This window comes from Taeniopygia guttata, chromosome 10, assembly GCF_048771995.1.
Source record: "Taeniopygia guttata chromosome 10, bTaeGut7.mat, whole genome shotgun sequence".
Lineage (NCBI taxonomy): Eukaryota > Metazoa > Chordata > Aves > Passeriformes > Estrildidae > Taeniopygia > Taeniopygia guttata.
In genome coordinates, this window is record NC_133035.1 from 14,311,792 (window position 1) to 14,331,153 (window position 19,362).

At 42.1% G+C, this 19,362-nt stretch overlaps 1 protein-coding gene across 13 annotated transcripts in view; it reads right to left on the minus strand.

The window, feature by feature from the left end:
* Nucleotides 1–19,362, minus strand: part of AKAP13 (A-kinase anchoring protein 13) — a 202,630-nt gene that overhangs the window by 68,298 nt on the left and 114,970 nt on the right. For 11 of the 13 annotated variants that reach the window (XM_072934105.1, XM_072934101.1, XM_072934108.1 and 8 more), the window contains one exon: nt 17,909–17,970. In XM_072934105.1, the coding sequence (XP_072790206.1) occupies nt 17,909–17,970 (62 nt within the window). Of the gene's footprint in view, nt 1–183; nt 270–12,531; nt 12,582–17,908; nt 17,971–19,362 lie in introns of those variants that run through there. The other 2 variants (XM_072934111.1, XM_072934113.1) reach the window with 2 other exon arrangements.

The window sequence follows — 19,362 nt, forward strand, 5'->3', positions numbered from 1 at the left end:
TTACAGATTTAGCAGACTGAGTGACCAAGCAAAGGGCTGCGTCTCCTGAGATGGATGGCACAGTGGCCAGCCCTGACACAAAAGCTGGCCTTGGGCCCTGCTCCTGAGCGTATCCTCAGGCGTTGGAGCAGGCTGGGAGCAGCAGATGAGCTCTCCTGGTGAGGGACACAGGTACGCTCTTACCTAGTCAGTGCCAGGGTCTCCCCACATTTCCCTTATGCTCCAGTCTCTCCCTCACATCCCAAAGCTTCATCTCCACCACAGCACCAGCTGAACTGAGCAGTATTCCTCTGCAAGGCTGTCTTACAGCCACAATCCCTGGCTCAAGATCTCCGCCAATGACTCTGCTCTCTCCAACAATGAGCAGAGCTTCTGCTTTCAGTATTAGGACACACACAATGTGGTTGTACTTTGGGGACTTTCTGGAGCCACCAGTTTTCTCCACAAGTAATGAGTCCCAGCAGTCATGTGCCCATCGAGACAAGGAATCAGAAATGGCTGTGACAGCATTCCAGCCCTTCAAACGCTACCATAAAAGGCAGGGATTTCCTCAAATCTAAATTTATAAGACAGGAACCCATAATAAAGTATGTGAATTTAGTTCAGGTGCAGGAATTTGCAACAGTCACAGCGTCTTAATGATGTTCTAATGTTTCATTATGAAGCACTTTTTTTTTTTTTTTTGGCCAATATAGCAGATAGATTTGTTTTCAAATCAATTTTATTACAGCTGCTGGTATACCCAGCCAAGATTTATCCTTACAACAACTGCACAGCTCTGCTCAGACTCTCAATTTAAAGCACTTTGATCCACAGAGTTCCTTTGGCAACCAGAAAGAGATGTCCAGCTGCAGGGCTCAAGGAATGCCCACCATGCAGAGGAGGTGAGCATCACTAACTGTGACAGTGCATCTTCCACTGAGATGGGTCCAACTTGCAGCTGCAACAACACCCAGTCTTTCATGGCTCACATTACCTCACCCTTCTTGCAGGTAAGGGGAAATAAGAAACATCTCTAGTCAGAGCAGATGGGAGACATGCTGGGAAATGTGCAGCTTTCACAGCAGGAGGCCAATTTTCCTAAGCTATGCACAAGCATTTTGGGATGGCCAAAAGCCACAAGTAACCCAGTGTGGGCTTTCATGGGGCAGCAAGGAACAGAAGCTCATGTGGAAGGTGCAGAAAAGTGGAGAGAACCAGCCAGGGAAGCTACCAGACCCAGGTTGGGTGACTCCAGACATTGGATGTGTCCCAGGACTTGGTGCACGTTCTGTGAATCAGGTTGATGACCTGCCTTACTCCTTAATTATGTGTCTAGATCTAGTAAAGATTGTCAGTTGATCTCCTTGATTCCCCTACACCTTTAGCCACAGAGGGAAAGAATCAACACACACCAAAAAAAAAAAAAAAGAAAAAAAAAAAAGAGAAAAGCCCTTCTCTTCTTTTTTAATTTAAGCTTCCAAATCTCTAATTTGTTCCAAAAGTTTTTTCTGTTGTTCTGTTCCTGACTCACAGCAAAGATCAGGGGGCCAGTGACGACTACAGACACCCAAAGTGCATCTCATCTTCATTTCCAGACTTTACTGTTGAAGGGAGAGGAGGAGAGGAATATAATATAAACAAGTAGAAGATAATGTGCCAGACACACTCTCCCTTGGGAGACCATCACCCTCTTCCCACATTAGGTGGGGCTTTTGCTGCATTGTTTCAGGCTAGAAATCTTGCCTTGCACACAGCCTGCCATCCACACAGGCACTGTCAGGCAGACACAGAACACAACTCAGCCCTGATGGAGCAGAACAAAGACTTCCAGTCTCTTTTGTCCAGCTATTTAGGCAGTCCTTAAATACCATACAAGTGTTTAGACAGTATATAGCATTTATGCTCCGAAACACAATGAAACAGAAGATCAGAAAATAAAGATTAAATTTTAAAAAACCTCCTCTAACAAGTAAATAATTCTCTCTTTTTTTGGCGAGTTGCTCAAAATGGAGAGGAGACGTGAGCAGCAGCCCCGGCCACCGGCTGCTGATGCGACAGTTCTGGGCTCCTTATTGAAAACATCTGGAAGCTCTGAGCCACTTCGTGCAGCCAGGAGTTTGAAACTATCCAATCATTTCATATCCAAACCCAAGTCCAGCGCTGCGGATTTCAAGGGAAGGAAAAGAGCAGGAAGAAAAAAAAAAGAACAACCGCACTTGATCATGCCATATGATCTGTAACTCATCCAGATAAAACTCCTCCTCCTCCTCCACCCGCTAACAGACCTCTTAATGACAAGGAAATCATGGTTATCCTGAAACAGACTGAACTATTGTTATCTGTTTCAAATTACTTTTGCCATATAGTTATGAAACACTGCAATGATGCAATCTGCAGAAATACTCAGGCGTATTAACTTTTTAACCACGACTCTGATAGGAACTAATGGAGCAGCAGATGAAAGGAAAAAAATTCTCCCTGTTTTAAGCAAGGCAAAACCCACTTTTGGGCACTAAAATGAGGTGATAATAAATTCATCCGACAGTAAGAGAGAAGAATTACAATTTCAATTGCTCTTTTCTTAAAAAGAAAGCAGCTTTTTGGGAAGGCTTTAAAAAATTTTACATTTCTGGCACTTGCGAGGATAGACAAAACAAATCGCTTTTTTCCTGAAACTAAATAAGGCAAAGGAAATCTGTACTCTAACGCTGCAAAGCCTGTAAGAGGAGCACGTCCAGTCTGGAAAGGAGAGCACATCCATCCTGTCTGCTGGGAGGGAGGTCAGCGCCCACGTGAGACCAGACCAAGATGGACACTCAAATGTGGATTCTGAAGCAGATCAGGCTGCTGTTGACCACAGCAAGCACTCACACCACAGACCTTGGTGAAGAACCCTGACAACCCTTCAAACATGGCATTTCTCATGTTTGCAGGAGCACTGCAACACTGAGAGGAGTTTTGTGGCTGACCCAGTCCACCATGCCTGTCCGTCTGCATCCCTGTGGGGTGGTGGCACTTCTGTCCACAGCTGCATCCCTCTGGCCATAGCACCATCCACCAGTGTCCCACCAAGCTACAAGTGGCTCCAAAAGGCTGGCTGCGATTTTGAATTCCCCTACGAGGTAGGGCACGGAAAGAAAAGGAGTCACAGAGAGGGACACGGACAGTGTCCAACCGCCCGTGGCAAATCCATGCTACTCTGAGGAGCAAGGTCAGTGATGCAGCAACAAACCTTCACAATCCTAAAGGTTCTAAAACACCTCCATATTCATCAATTTGATTTATTCCTTGGTGAACATTATCCACAGTACCAACACAAGTTTTATTCTCCAGCCTGAGACTCTCCCAGACTTCCCTATTTAAATCATATATTCAGACCAAGGTCTGGAGAGAGGCATTTCCTCACGGAGCAATGCTTTGGGACAAGATTGAGCTGAATTTAACATCAAACAATCCCCTGTCCAGCTGCAGCCTGTGTTTGAGCTCAGACAGAACCAGACAGAAACAGCTAAAGAGCCATGAGGGAATGAGGAGGGCTTGAAAAACTGTCAGGCACGGATACATGGAGCATGTGTTTTGAGAAAATACAAAAACACCTTGAGAGACCTTCAGCCACTTCCTGACCTTCCCTTTTTCTAATATTTCTCAGAGACTCAGTGTACATTTTTCAGGAATTTCTATTGTCCAAGTAACCTTCAAAAAAATGCTGAAGCTTTGGTCAGCCATGGTGCATGCCTGAACATCATTCCAGAGGAAATCAACTGCCTATCTTACAGCTCCCAAATGGCTAAAGGAGAAACACAAGCCACTCAAGAGATTAGCAACCCCTCAGCTGACTCTACATCACTTTGCAAGATCTGCTTCTTCCTTTACCAAAAATAACCGCACTTGGGATGTCTAGCTGGCTGAAATGCTGTGGGATCTTGGACCAGCCCACAGATATTTATTTAGTGTGTTATGGGAGTTGAGAGAAATACTTCTGCTGTCAGGCACTGGACATGTTGCTTTGCTGTGTGAGTTTCAACATCCTGAAAATAAGGAAGGGAAAATATGAGTGGATAAAGCAGGAACAGTCCCAAAAGAGGCTGTCAAGGAGCACCTGAGCTATGAACTGCAGCAACAAATCAGCTGCACGTCGCCTGTGTCCTCCTGTCAGCTGCTCCCATGCTCAGGCTCTTCCCACCAGAGTCTAATGACTTACAGACTGGGTCAAACACCAAAAAAACGGGGATTTTTGTAAAGAATAACACAACTTGCAACCAAAACAACTGGATGGAAGATGATGCTTTGATTTCACAGCTGGCACAGCCCAGCCTGGAGCTGCTGCTGAAGAAATGATGCTCACTTCTCTGATCTCATCCAACACTAAAATTGGTCACAATTGATTTGCTGATGTTTTCCTTTATGGTTTTCAGTTGCTGTCAATAAACATGTAAATTTACATGCACACAATGAGTGATAATCTTTGCTAATTACTGTGATTCTCCTATAAAGGAAAAATTACAATTTTGGGGATCTGGAAAGATAATGACATAAATAAAAGTATTTAAAATAGCAAATTGCATTTATAGGAGTTTTCAATCCACCATAAACATTATACAAGTCACTTGAAATTGGTTTGCACAGACCATCCCTCAAATACCTGAAGGCCTGCTCAAGCCCAATCAAGTAATGTCTAATAATTTGTCCTACAGAGGAGTTAAGGAAGAAATCATTGCATTTGTCTCAAATGCAAGAAAAAGGGGATGTTTCATTATCTATAAAGCTTACAAATTCAAAAATCAAAGGAGTTTTTCATTTTTATATAATCCATAATAAAAAGACATATTCTGACATGACTGGGATAGATACAGGATATAAGAAAGTACTGATTTATACAACTAAAAACACATGTTCTGTTCCCCCACAACAACACATTCTAGAAAGACTGAATCTCTACAGTTCAAGATATGAGGTTAAAAATTAGTTCAAGTTTTTGTGCAGGAAAACAAAGCACCTCACATTTCCAGAGTGCAGGAAACATCCCTGTGCTCTGAAATGATCCCCTGTGTGGGCAGGAACAGGAGCAGGCAGACATTGCCTGAGCCACTCCAGGATGCCTCAGCATAACATGAGATCAGTGCCATGAAATGCCTGGTGGATGGTTCCATCTGATGAATTATGTCTTTAGCTAAAAACAGAGACAGGGTAGCAGATTATGCAGATGAATTGGCGGATAAAGCCCAACAAAAATGACTCATGGCATGAGTGAGTGAAATTAATGGACAATATAAAAATGACACATCTTGTACTGAGGAAATTATTCAACTTTTACCATTCTTTCATGCCTACAGTTTAAGGCGCTGTAATCTAACTGAAAAACAGAGACGGGTCATTCAAATGAATAAATCATGCCAGAAAATGATTCAGTTTCCCTTCTTTTATTTTTTTTTTTTCCTTTTTAACTGAAGTCCCTAGGACTCAGCCCTTCAGAAGCCCATACGTGTATTGTCTTGGCCAGGCATTCTGTCAAAAGGGAAAAAGTTATCTTTTCTTTCATCTGGTAATTGAAAATCTGGGAGGGGAAGCATTGGGAAAGCAGAGCACTGTACAAAGGCACCCATCATATTCCCAGGTCAGCTTTTTGCTTGGCTGCTAATGAAGGCAGTGGATTGAGGACACTGTGGCGTTTGTTTTGCCCTTATAATTTTTATGTTTGTTTTGAGGGAAGGAGGATCTTCAGCCTCTATGGGTAACTGAGATGCTCTGAGTGCAGCCAAGCCCCTCTCCCATCACTAACAGCCACTCCAGATCACCCTCCTACCTACACCCACATTCAACCAATATTTTCGTGCCCTCTCTCCATGCATTTGGAAACCTGAAATAAAATCCAATGCAAACTTTGAGAAGAGGCATTTGGAATCCAGCTCCTGCCTGGGAGGTCTGCTTTAGGACCGACCACATGAGTATTCCTTCGCTCACTGTTTTATCCGTTTCCCTGGTAGTCCTCTGTAAAGAATATTAAACAAACATGTCTTTACAGCTCAAGAGTCCAGGAGAGAATGTTGACCCTGTAGAAAAAAACCCTGGTTTTATCCATTTTTACCCCACTTTCATCCCTCTGGACTAAGGATGTATATACAAGGGTAAGGATTCATTGGGTCCACAAAGTCATCATGAATGACTGCCACATCAATCCATGCTGCGTATGTTCTCCCCAACAGCCTGGTTTTAGAAAGTATTTTTAAAGGAATTTCAGGGCATAAAACATGTATAATTACAGCCAGACATGTGAAAGCATCACCATCAGTAAGAAATTTTCTCAACAGTTGATGCTGCCCCAGAAAAAGAACAAAATATTTATTCTAAGGGTATAAACTAACATATCCTACACCTCTGCCAGCTTTTCAAAGATCCCTCTACAGTAACATTTGTTATTGCAGGGTTAAATCCTAACTGGAATAATGGGTCCCAAGCCCTGCTCGTGTGACTCTCCACTCAGTTAAAGCTAGGGAATGACCCTGCAAATATGGGGAATGTCCAATACAGGCCAATACAGGTGCTTTAGGAAAGTTTTAGTTGCTGAGTTTTTGTGCTCCCCTCTCTCATTACCCACCTGCCAGAGATGATGCATTTCCATAGATTTAACAGCCATTTTCAATAGATAAATACATTTAAGACAATGGATGATGATAAATGGTGCCAAAAATGTTAAAAAGCAGCATTTATTATACCCTGCAATTTCCCTGAGTTATCCTTCTGATCTGGACTGTCCCAGGAGCTGCAAATTGCTGTGCTGCAGATAAGGAAAATGGAGCATCTGAGATTTCTTGCCAGTGGCTACAAGGAAAGGGTTGGTTTTGTTTGCTTAGGAAGAAAGAGGAAAATGTTCTGAAGCTTTCTCTTCAGACTAAAATCCAAAACATTTACAAGACTCAAAAGCACAAAAGCTTGCAGATAACCAGCAGAACTGATGCCAGTTCCATCAAAGCAAACAACTAACAGCAACTGGGAGGAATGCAGATTATGCAGAATCCTTCTCTATTGGAAAAAAAAATCTGTTATACGACAGTTAAATAATTTAACTATTCCAAGTTATTATTCCTCAGTTAGTCTTTTTTGGCTATCATGCAGCACTAGTCTTCTGTTTCTGAAGTTTGCCTTTCAGAGAAAAAAAAAAGGCAACTTCAAAACATGCAAAAATTAATGAAACCCATATGTGGGATACTGTCATTATTCCATGTTTATATGAGGATCAGGTTTTGTTAAATGGGCTTACTTAATGCAGACGCATAAGCAAAAATACCCAGCAAAAGATCTGAAAGCTATTGAAAGCAAAATATTTTCACAATTTAAACTAAAAGCCACTATATATTTTGGTGCAACTTTGTTTAATGCTTCTCTGACAGCTTATAAAGTTCTCCTAACTAGAGAAACATCTCCTAGACAAGATTTTACCTTTTTGACTTTCACCCTCATACTGTATTTAAGCTGGGCCAACCTAAAAATCAATGGCTTATGGAAACATCTGTTCATACAGGCACATAATTTTGACTTTTTTCAACAGCTGTTGTTATTCTATGCTCTATTTTGGCTAGGCCAGTTGGTAAGACTGGAATAAAATAAAAGTTGGGCTCCTTTCCTGACTTTGGTCTCTCTTTAGTGGCTGCAGTGAGCACCTCGTTCCCTCCCCTGAACTGGGAGTTTGGGGGGATAAATGAATGCCCCCCATTTCTTGCCCACCAGACTCAGACAAGAAATAAAGGAAATACATCTCCCCTAAATACTGGCTTAAAATATCCCCTTGCTGTTGCTGCTTTCTGCCCATACAAGGGACTAAAACACCTCCACTGCCCATCTTCCTGGCTCCCATTTGCACTTCCAGCAGCAATGCACAATAAACCCCAGGTTTGTCTTGCCTCCCCTCCTGCTATTTCACTGCTGGGATCCAGACATCTGCCAACATCCTCCGTAAAAGATAACACACAATATATTTTAAGAGCCAAGCTGCCACAAGATATTTGGTGCTTCAGACAGTGCTCCTTCCCAGACAGAGAACAAGCACTGCTCACAGGAAGGCTTGCATAAAAACAGAATGTACTTTTCTTGTGAATCTAATAATTGCCTAACAAAAAAAACCAAAACAACAAATTCAACCAAAATATCCTATTTTCAACATTTAATTCAGCTGCTAGTTGAAACAAGATGTTTCTATCTAAATTCTGTTTTCTTGAAGAAGAAAACAACTTACAAAGCTTTTAAAGAGCTCCAGTCTTTTTCAGTGTACATTGAAACTGTCAAGAGCCAAAGAAAGCCAATACCCCATGCACAGATATTTTCTTTCCCCTTTCCCCTTGCTCTTTTTAACAGAGAGGACTTGTTTAATCTTACCTTCAAACTTCTTATTTCCCTGCCATGCACTCCTAGAGTCTCCATCAGCTGTGCCAATGCTTGCCCAAAAGGACAGTCATAAAAACCCCAGTTTAAACAGAAACTGCTTATCTAGAGGAGGGAGAGCCCCAGGTTTGCAAGCAGAAGTGATATTTCAGCATTAAAGAATTCTCGGAGCTACTCCAAGACACAAATTTTTGTTGTCTGCTGCACTGCAAGGATTTTAAGTCCAGAAAGAAGATATTTATTTAGTCTATATACACAGATTTATAACAAAGGCAGAGGATCAAATCTACAGCGTTCTGGGTGCTTTTTGCATCGTTTATAGCATACGAAATAAAACTCAGCTTCCTCAAAGACAGAAAAGAAGAAATAAACAAGGTTTGACAAGAAAAATCAAACACTGTCCCCCAGATATACAGCTACGAACGAAAAAAGCTTTTTAAGCTGCCTCTCGATGTCTCTTCAAAACACATTAAAACCCAAAATTTGGAAAATGCCCTAAAACCCATTTCTACCCATGCTGCAGAGAGGAGTTTCTCTAACCCCTTCCCTTTGTAAGACCCCAGTTTTTACAGTCATGCCTCTTTTTGGTTATCTACAGGTAGAAATATATGGACATGATGTAAGCAACCCTCATTCTCTTTAAAAGGCTCAAAAAGGTACATTACTGCTCTGTTTTAACCCTGCAGTGAAGGCATTTGAAGTTAAAACTTATCTGCCTCCTCCTGGGCAAGCAGGTCAGTGTTTTCTCGCCTTGTTACGACCAGTGAGGTAAAAAAAAAAAAAAAAAAAAAAAAAAGTGGAACAAAATAATAAGGAATCCTTCTGTAACCTCAGTAGATTTTAACAGCCCATCCCTCTCCATGCTTTTGGTAAGAATCAGTACAGCATTTTGGAAAGGCAGAAGAGATTTCATACTCCTAAACACAAGATGATCTCAGATTGAAACTAACATTACAGAGAACTGCACCTCCAGTCTTTGAAAATGTGTATTTTGGAAATATTCCTCCTAACCACTTTCAGGCATTTAATGTCCAGCTGTGTTAAGAAACCAAGCAAAAGTTCAGTGTCAAGTAGCTCAGGATTATGATTTTTTTTTTTTTTTTGATTTATGGAGGTAAGCATAGTCTCAGACACAAGACAAACAAGTCACTTGATGCTAAGCAGACTCAGTACCAGAGCTCAGACTAATGAGCAAGCAGGGGCAAGGCTTCACGTTCCTGCCTCTTATCTCAGCAGCTGGAAGGACTCTACATGAGGAGGGAGAGCACAGCCAGAGCCAGGCAGAGCCAGCCCCAAGGTACCTGCAAACACAGTATTGGGGGTCCAGGGGGGAAGATGGAAATGCTCCAGGAGAGGGAGGCATGTGGTATTGGTAAAGATGCAGGTAAGAATATGCCCCCAAATAACTAAGTGCAAAAATAAGGAGGAACTATTATTAAGTGGCTGTAATGGTATCAGGGCAAAGTCTTTAGGGAGAAGTAATATCTAACCAGACTGAGGAAACCATAAGCCACCCATCAGACCTTCTGCAGATCTGAAAGGAGAGCAGCATAACTCAGATTAAAGAAAGAACATCAACAATTCCTTTGTTTCAAACTACACAAACAGAAGAGAAAGCAAACAAGGTAATCCAGAAATATTTGTACTATTTTTTGGATTAGTCTCCTGGGCACAGCTACCACCTTCATTTTCACCAAGTACATCACTGGCACTAAGATGAGAAATACATCAAGAAGGGAGGGAGCAGTTAAGTTCACTACTGCTCAAGAGGCAATCAGAAAGTTTGCTACATTAAGTATATGTTTATTTAGGCATAAATTTAATGTATAAGCGAAGCAGAAAGAGAAAGAGAAGTGGAAGAAGAACTTTTATTATCTGCAAGAGATCAAGTACAAAAAAAAGCCTAGTTTAGAATTTTCTCCCATCTGCTAATTTCTATGCAGCTGATGAAGTATATTTTATTAAATCTTGGCAAAACATTTTACACTCTTGTTACAGCCTCCTTGCTGGAGTTATTCCAAAGCAGAAGTCCAAAACACAGACCACAGCAGTAAAAAACCAAAGTGGCAATGGAAAGGAGGTACAGTAGCACTGAGAAGAAACTCTTATCCTTTGTGTCTACCTGCTCCAGGGTCCCAATAAAAAATGTCACTCTTGTCCATGCTTTGTACATGTCATTTGGAGACATCGCCTCTTCTTTGGCATAATTTATGACTAAAGTCTTCTACCAAAATTTGGAAGTTTCCTATTCTTGAAAGTTTCCATTAGTTTGGTATTATGACAAGGACAGCTATGACTGCCCACAGCCAAACACAACCCCAGGCACTGCTCTGGCCCTGGGGGTTTTAATTCTGACTTGCAGCTGCCTCAGCTCAACCAAACCCACTCCCTCCCAAACTTTTATTTTAGATATCACATTCTTGGACACCAAACGACACAGTCCTTCTGAGTGATATTAGAACCATCCACTGCAACATGAACCATCTATTCTTGTTTCACACCCCCAAGCTTAAAAATCTCCCCACCACCACCAGCCTGTCCCATACAACTGCAAAGATGTCCCTGCCAAGCCAGAGAGCCACCAGTCTGCCCAGTGCAAGGATGCTGCATGAAGAGGCAAACATTTAGTTATCACCCAGGCTTTTATCTCATCTGATGTTTTAACAGCAGTTTGAGCCCAGAAACATTCTGCAACACAGCTGAGTCACCCTGGGCCACACCAGGATGTGTATGTAACACCAGGCAGAAACAGACACCAAGCAGAAACAGCTGAGATGATGGAGGGAAAAAACCAGGTTTCCACCTTTGCATGAAAATAATATAATCAGGGAAGGTAAACATCCTAAAATAAGTGGGAAAAGGCTGAGAACAATAACAAAAAGGGAAATCTGTAAAAGGACCACAGGGTGACAGGCATTTTGATTCCATGTTTCTATGGAAAAAGTTTGACAGTACTTCTTATGTTCTTACTCCTATCATTCTTTTCATCCTTTGCTGGAAGTTAAAGTCAGAAATGCTACGCCTGGATATTGCTAGAGCCTGCTTCATCAGTGCCCAGGAGTTCCTGTTCAACTCTCCTGTCTGTCCCATGACTACTCACAAAAACCCAGAACAAATGTATGGGAATATAATTAAAAATCTGTTTACTGCATTTATAAGGCTTTTCTCTAAAGTGGTGTAAATTCTAATAAACTGTAAAAAAACCAACCCCTGCAATCTGCAGGAAAGCATAAATCTGTCTACACAGGGGGCCAGCTCTGGCTTCCAAAATATCAGAATGGAACTAGAGAAGTTCCTTTAGAAAGATAAAAACCCAGTGATCTGATACACCAAAGTACCCATTTGTCATAATAATGCAGCCTCCATCAAAAGTCCACATTGGTCTCCCATGTTATCATCTTAGTTTTCTCTATATTTAGACCAGGAAGTCAATGTGCAAGAAACCATCTACTGTACAGCAGCTAGACCACAAAACTTTTAAGATATTTCAAACACAAATAAAAGAACCTATAGGATAAAGGAGATTGGACCTTTCAGAAACAGCACAGTCTTTTCCTTCATAAGGTAATATGCAGGAAATATTCAGTATGCCAGCATTCCTTTGCTGTCTTAAACATCCATTATTTTATGGAAAGTATGGATCCATAATTTCATGACTGCATAAAAAATGAATGTATCAAACCACTGGAAGAGAGCTCCAAACACAGGATTTTCTATACTTTAAGTCTGTTAGGTCTGTATTTTATAAACTTGTAAAATAACAGAGTCCTGATACTAAAAAGGATCTGAAAGCTACTTTAATACACTGATGTAAAATAATTTATGAGTTAACCCCTTTGTCTGAAGCAAGCCATAAGTGAGCATTGCAGAACTGTAATTATTAAACAGTTGTCTTCAATCTAAACCATCTCAAAACTACAGCAAGAATATATACACAACTCTGCCTTTGAGGCAACAGCATTTGCAGATGAAACTGCAGCTAGATCTTGATGCTTTTTACACTGAGTGTGAAAAAACAGGGATAAACTTTACTGCGACTGGGAGGATGGCAGAGCTAGATGTTTCGTTAGAGAAAATGAGGAAATGATGAAAAACCAGAGTATCAGGCAGCAATCTTTGCCTCTGAAGAACAGTGGCTGAAGGGGAAGGGGAAGGGGAGGAGATCTAACTCACCATCTCCAGAGATCAGCGGGGCTGGCACAAGCCCCGTGGCCACAGTGGGGGCGGCGTGGGCGCCTTCGTCTGCCTGGAGCCAGAACTGGGAGCAGCATCCCTGCACTGAGCTGGGGATTTGGCTCGGTGTCCACGTTCCTGCCTCGCCCCTTAACATCCGTGAATCCTGTGACTGAGCTTGGAAAGTACAGTCTTGAGCTGGGGATTATCAGCATTCTGGATAAAAAGGCATCGGAAATGCGGCACCCAGAGAAATTCAGTGCAGGACAAAAAACCTGCCACAATAGCTGTATAAATGCCTTCAAGGCATGAGTAATGGTAAAGGCCAAACAAGAACCTCAGCCTGGCTTGAATTTCTTTTTCTTTTCCTTCCCCCAGCTTTTATTCTCGCTCCCTGCAGCTTGCGTGGGGAAGCCCAGAGCAGCCGGCGAAAGCCAGGGTGATGTGTCCTACACAGCCATGCATTCACTCAGGGCTGGCCAGCTGACACAATTTCCTCCCAGAGCTCAAAGCCTCTGCTCTGAGCATCCAGGGCAGACACAGGATGCTGGTGGGTGTGAGAAAGGGCTTGGCAGATGACTAGCCCAAAGCCCTGACCCAATGGGTAAGTGTGTGTCAGCCTCCAGCATTAATGCCAGGCTTAGAGCAGGGCACCCTTTTGGCTCGGATTTTCCATGTTTACTGTAGTTACAGGACAACATTTACAAAGAGAGGGTTACACAAGTGATTTTAAAGAGGCAGGGTGAGAACATAGCCTATTGTTAAGGCTGCACTTTCCACCACCAGACCCAGCTCTGATTTGTTTCCAACACTTCAGCCACTTGCTCTGAAATTGTCCAAACTGTTGAGGAAATTCCTATGCTATTCTGCAGGCCCCCATCCCGTATTATGTACATGTGTACACCCATGCAGATAGAGAAAATGAACCTGAGTGCATACAGACAACCTGAATTTTGTCAGGTCCTCAGGGTGAGCAGTTTGTTAAAATAGTTAGTTCCTAAGAAAATAAATTGGAACCTGAAGAACTATGACAATCCCTTGTCTTAGGTCACCAGCAAGGTTCCAGCAGTTTGGAACCATGAAGCACCACTTGATCTGACAATAACTGCACTAGACTCTGCTCTTCAGCACCAGCCACAGGAGGTGGGTGACACTGTACACCTTGGCCAGAATTTTACCCATTTATCTGATGACTCCAAGGAAGAGAAGCATGAGAGATTACAGTTGTGGGGAAGGAAAAATCCCTGTATTCTTCACACCTACTGTCCATCCCAACACTCATCTCAGTGCGGTGTGGGTCTCTACTCTCCCCCATAGGCTCTTTTCCATCCCCTTCTTCCCATCCTCATCTCCTGCAGTCCTTCTGTCCCAGTCCCCTTCCTTTGCTCACCCTGCCAGACTCTGGCCAAGCAGCTCCTTGCTCTTCTCCCTGTTCAGCAAAGCACAAACATGGGGGCTTACAAACCAAAACCAACAGGCAACAACAGACCCGAGGCTCAGTCCTGACAGCATCATCTCTCTTATCTGTAACAACTCCCAGGGAAGGAGGTTTCCTGGCCTCCCTAGGTGGTCTTGCAACAGTTTTATGATGGTAACAGGATGTTGTCACAACATCCAGCCTAAATCATCCTGGCAAATTAGCAAATCAGTAAATTAAAACTGCCATGGAAATCTGGGACTTTAATAACCACTATTACATGCTGGCAGACTGCTGGATTGCACAATGGTTTTCTTTTTGCTGCATTGAATAAATTTAGTGCTTTCAATCTCTTCTCACGTTTCTTAATCTCTTCTCATTGTTTTCTTCTGAACACTTTCCAGTCTGCCTGTGTCCTCCTCTGAGCAGGGCACTCCAAACCACATTTGATGGCACCGATGATGGCTCCACAGTGCCACACATGAGTAAGTCATCTCCCACACCTTATGGAGGACACTCCTTCAAATAAAACTCCAAACAAGATCTGTCTCTCTTGCAATAACTCTTGCAGTTGGTTCATTTGTTATCCACTACAAATTCTCAGCCTTATTTTAACCTATCCCTCTCCAGCTTAAGCCTGAATTGGTAAAAGTGCATTTTGCTTTCTCCTTTGCAAATGCAGCACTCACTGTTTGCTTTTATCTCTTATCTGGATGTGCTCTCCAATTTCTTAAGGTCATTCTGAACCCTGACCCTGTACTCTCAAGTGCCTACAATCCCTCCCGACCTGATATCATCTGAGTGTTATAAACACACCTCCATCTTCCAAATCATGACTGAAAATATTGCAAGTTTCCCCCCAGAAAGTGACCTTGCTGATACACCAATTGTTACTGCACTACTTGGATCAGTGAAGGGATGTAAGTGCAAGAGTTTTCTAAGCTTCATTCTTAGCAATTTCTGAAAATACAGACATTAATTAAATACTGATTCCTCTGGTAAAGGTAGGATGTATTCAATTCAATAGGAGCTAAGTAAGACAGTTAATAAATGCAATGGGAAGGCTATTTCCCAGTGAACTCTGTTCCTGAGGTCAGCCAGCTACAACTTCTCAGTCACAGGATCAGTCAACCAAAGCCATCAGATGAACCCAGCAGCACAACCTCATCCACCCTGCCACGTGAAGACAAAGGTTCAGCAAATAATGAATCACAACCAATTTCTGCGATCAACACAAGAGAAGCACATCAGGGTACAGTTCATTTTAAACTGCTGCTTTACTTTTATGATGCTGGAGCCACAGGCTCCATTTTAAATTATTTTAATATCGTAGCATGCAGAAGCCAAACCAAATTTCTCATCAGAGTTAAAAATAATTCAATTTTAAAAATTCTAAAGTTTCGTTTTAATAGATGACATCAAGTGACTGTCCCAGCTCTACTCAAGATTCCCAAACTCAGCAGGAACATAAGGACCAGGAGAGTCTCCACCAGGATAAGCACCCACTGCCCACCATGCAAGGAGCCTGGAAAGTTCTGGTTACTGAGTTTTATACCTGAACAGATACAACTTCTGAGAAAAGATTCTGGAAATTTAAGAAGTAGATAATTTAAAAACTCATTTTAATTGGAAAAAAAAAAAATTCCATTATTTTCTCTTTAGTGCTTATAACCCTACAGACCATTATCTTCCTAAACATTTTTTAACAGCAGCTTTTCCATGATGTGTAAGAATCTTCTGAAACAACTACAGGAGAAAGTGTGAAATCTCACATCTGTAATACTGGCAGCACAGATCCAGCTAATTCTCAAAATGCTTCACAGTTTTGCATTCTTCACAACTCAGCTTAGAAGGAAGAGTTTTCCCCCTTCTCTCTCCAGAGTACTCAAGCTACTGTCCTTCAGCCTGACCGAACTATATAAGAAATTGCACTATTTAAATTCCAAGACTTTTCTTTTTTTTAAGTAACTTGTGCTTATATAAAGCAGTGTGCAAATTTCTCACCCGTAAAACAAGAGTTAACAAATATTCCCAATATCCAAAACTGCCGACAGCACCAGCGAGGCTGCAAAAATACCTGCAGCTCACAACCAGGGGCAAGCAACAACACTTCTATCTCCAGCAAGTTAAGAAAACCACCTTTACTAACCACAAAATGGCTCTGTAATGAGCACCTGAAAGCTCCTGGCTACAAAAAGAAGCAGCACTAAATAAAGCAGAGTCAGGACGTGGCAGGAGAGGCGCAAAGCGCGGTGGTGGCTTTCACCGGCCCACATGTGTGAATTAAGCTCTATTTATAAGCCTTCCACTCCTTTTTGGTTGGGTTTTTTGTTGGGTTGGTTCGTTTTTTTTTTTTTTTTTAATTACCTTAATATAGTGCAGTTGTTATTTTGTTTCTGTTGAACGTAGCAACAGGAAACCCTGTCAGTCCTGCAGCAAAATTTCCATTCCCCTGGCACTCCCATTCCTGCCTCGGAAAAGCCAGATTTCTAAAGAGGTGTTTGACAGGGTGGGAGGGAGAGGAAGAAGAGAAGAAAGCACACACACAAAACCCAAAATGCCGGTAAAACATGCAAAATGGAAGCCAAATTCAAATTTTTTTTTCGCCTTTTTTGAAAGTAAAAGGCTGTGTCCTAAATTGCATTTTCTAAAAATTTCTTACTTCTCTACCAGATTTGGAAGTATTGGTCAGGAAAGTGATCTTTAATAAAGGGTCTGTAAAAAAAAAAAATCAATAGCATCTTTACACTCACACATTCCAGTAATGAAAGACTTCCATATCAGACAGCACAAATTTTAGCTTGGAAAGTTATTTTCTCTAGTCCCTGGCTAACTCACCAAGCAAACTGCTACAGAAATTAAGCCTTAACTTGTTAAAAACATCATAAACCTGATTTTATTACAAGCTTTGGCAAGACTGTTCTGCTGTTCTAAGAGCTTTGCTGCATGATGAGCAAAGATTTTTGGAGCTCCACCCTACAGTGTAAACTCATCCCCACAGTATTTTCTCTTTTAACAGCTTCATAATGGTAGGGGAAGATACAAACACAGCTGCTCAAAGGTAACATGCTTCAACACAAGGCTGCCATCAATTTGCCATTTACAAAACATTTTTTTAGGAACATGAAACCACACATAAAATACAGGAGCAAATACAAATCCATCTAGGAAAGGTAACACCAAAAAAACCACAGCTATTGACAAAGCAGAATTTGTATTAGTGGTATTTGAAATGAAAATTATGTTCATGTAAAGCTAAATACCAACCTTTTTTTTTTTTTAATGACAGACAGTCCTTAAAATGGCAAAGCACAAGTAATAAAATACAATACCAATGGATTCCTGATTCCTGGCATGACCTTTTTATATTGTTTCACCGACATGAGGAATATGCATTTCCCCCCACATTTGATCCCTACATATCCTCCCATCATTCATTTTTCTTCCAGCTAAGGCACAAACACGCCCAGCCCATGATGCCTTTAGACCTCAGAGTCTGTGCACACACCAACATAAAACACAGCCACGGTTCCTTCTGCCAAAACCTCCCTGGAAACACAGAGCAGCAGAAGGGATGGGCAGACTCTCCAGGACCACCCCAGCAGCAGCAATGCAGGGACCTTGAAGGTGCTGCTGGCCCCACACAGCACCACCAACCTCAAGTGCATTCCAGGACGTGGCTTTTGTCAAATCATCCACAAATCTTGGTACAACCTTGCCCCATGAGGAAACTCTTGGCTCAATCTGTCACAGGTTGAGAGAACACCAATGTGGCCTGAATCCAGTGGTTGAAAATGCAAGGGCTAAAAACGCCCAGGCTATCTTTAAAAGGCTAAAGCAACATCACTGGGCATCATTCAGCTTTGCAGAGGCCATAGAAAGGAAACCAGCAGGTCACAGTAGCAGTAAAGTTTCTTTATAAAGCACAGCAAAGGACAAGGTGACAACACCTGCACTCACCACTTCCCCTGTGCCGTCCTTCTGAAAATCCACCTCGTCCTCAGTTTTCATTTCCAACATCCCTGTGCAAACAGAAGGTCCACAAAGGTTATTTTAAAACAAATTTCTTTCATTGCTACTAACATGTTTTTGTTTACTCAATCCAGTCCCCTCCTCCACCCAAAAAAAGGAGAAGAAAACCCAGCCACCAAGTTCCTTCAACAAGTCCATTTGAACCCCTACAAGGCCATTTGAGTTCCAAATTCTGGTTTCATTGCTGACTTCACTGCTTTCTTGCTATTAATTTTAACAACTGTCATATCTGGGACTGAAGGAAACAGCAGCAAGCATAGGGTGAAACTCCTGAAAACCTGTAGGTGAGGCCAAGAACATCTGCAGGTATTTGTTCATGTATTTTCTTGGCTCCCATTCATCTACATAAAGAATCAAACTTTTTGCTATTTTTCTCCTTACCATAACCCAAACATAACGCAAGAAACCAGCCTTGTCTGCCCTCAATATCTATTTTAAGCATTGCAAAAAAAAAAAAAAAAAAAAAAAAAATCACAAGCTGCAAAAACTTGACCCACCTTCACTGCCCTATGGATGAGAGAATTATCCCCCTGGACTAGGAAAGCAAAACTTTTGCTGCTGGAGTTTACAAAGTCCCAGCTGACTTTCCCCTTCTCCACGCTTCCATGATGGTGTCACCACCACAGTTGTACAAATTTCATGTCCCAGCTGCTTCCTCTGCCCAGCCAAGTTTTCATTAGTCACCATTCCCCAGGGATTCCCCCTGCTTACCTTTCTCTGGCATGAAGTCAACTTCATGATTCTCTTTCAACCCTAAGCTAAGGACTCTCATGACACACAGGACACTTAGAGAGGAGTGAAGTGATTTGACCAAAGCCTCTCAGATGGAGAGTGGCTGCGTCAGGGCTAAACCCCCCTCTAATCCCACTCCCTCTCTCATTTCTCCTAAAAACAAACACTGGATGGATGACAACGCCTTCTTAAGGGCGACGTATGCTTGCAGTGAGTTTAGCCCTACGGGGATTTAGCAAGAGGAGCCTCCCATCTTCATGGGGAAATCATCCTAACAATTGTCACTAATGGTTTTCCACTGCCTTTAATGTCTACCCTTGTTTTTTGGGACCATCTGGTTTTGCAATGATTTTGCCTCGATTGCATGAATTTGTGGGCAGACTGAAAAATCAGAGATAATGCTACAAATTTCTGTGAGTTCTGTTTGCTGGGAGAGGTGCTCGGGGTCATGGCAATGGTTGAGATCCTGATCCAAAGACAGAACATGCAAGTAAGAAACATTTGATGTGCTGAGGATGGGAGAAGCAAGCTCACCCTGCTGGATGAGAAATGGAAGATGACGACATTTTGCCCTCAGGTTGAAATTCAAGACAATTTTGTCACTCTGTCACTTCTTCCTAAATTTCTGTTAAGAAATATCCCAAAGGAAA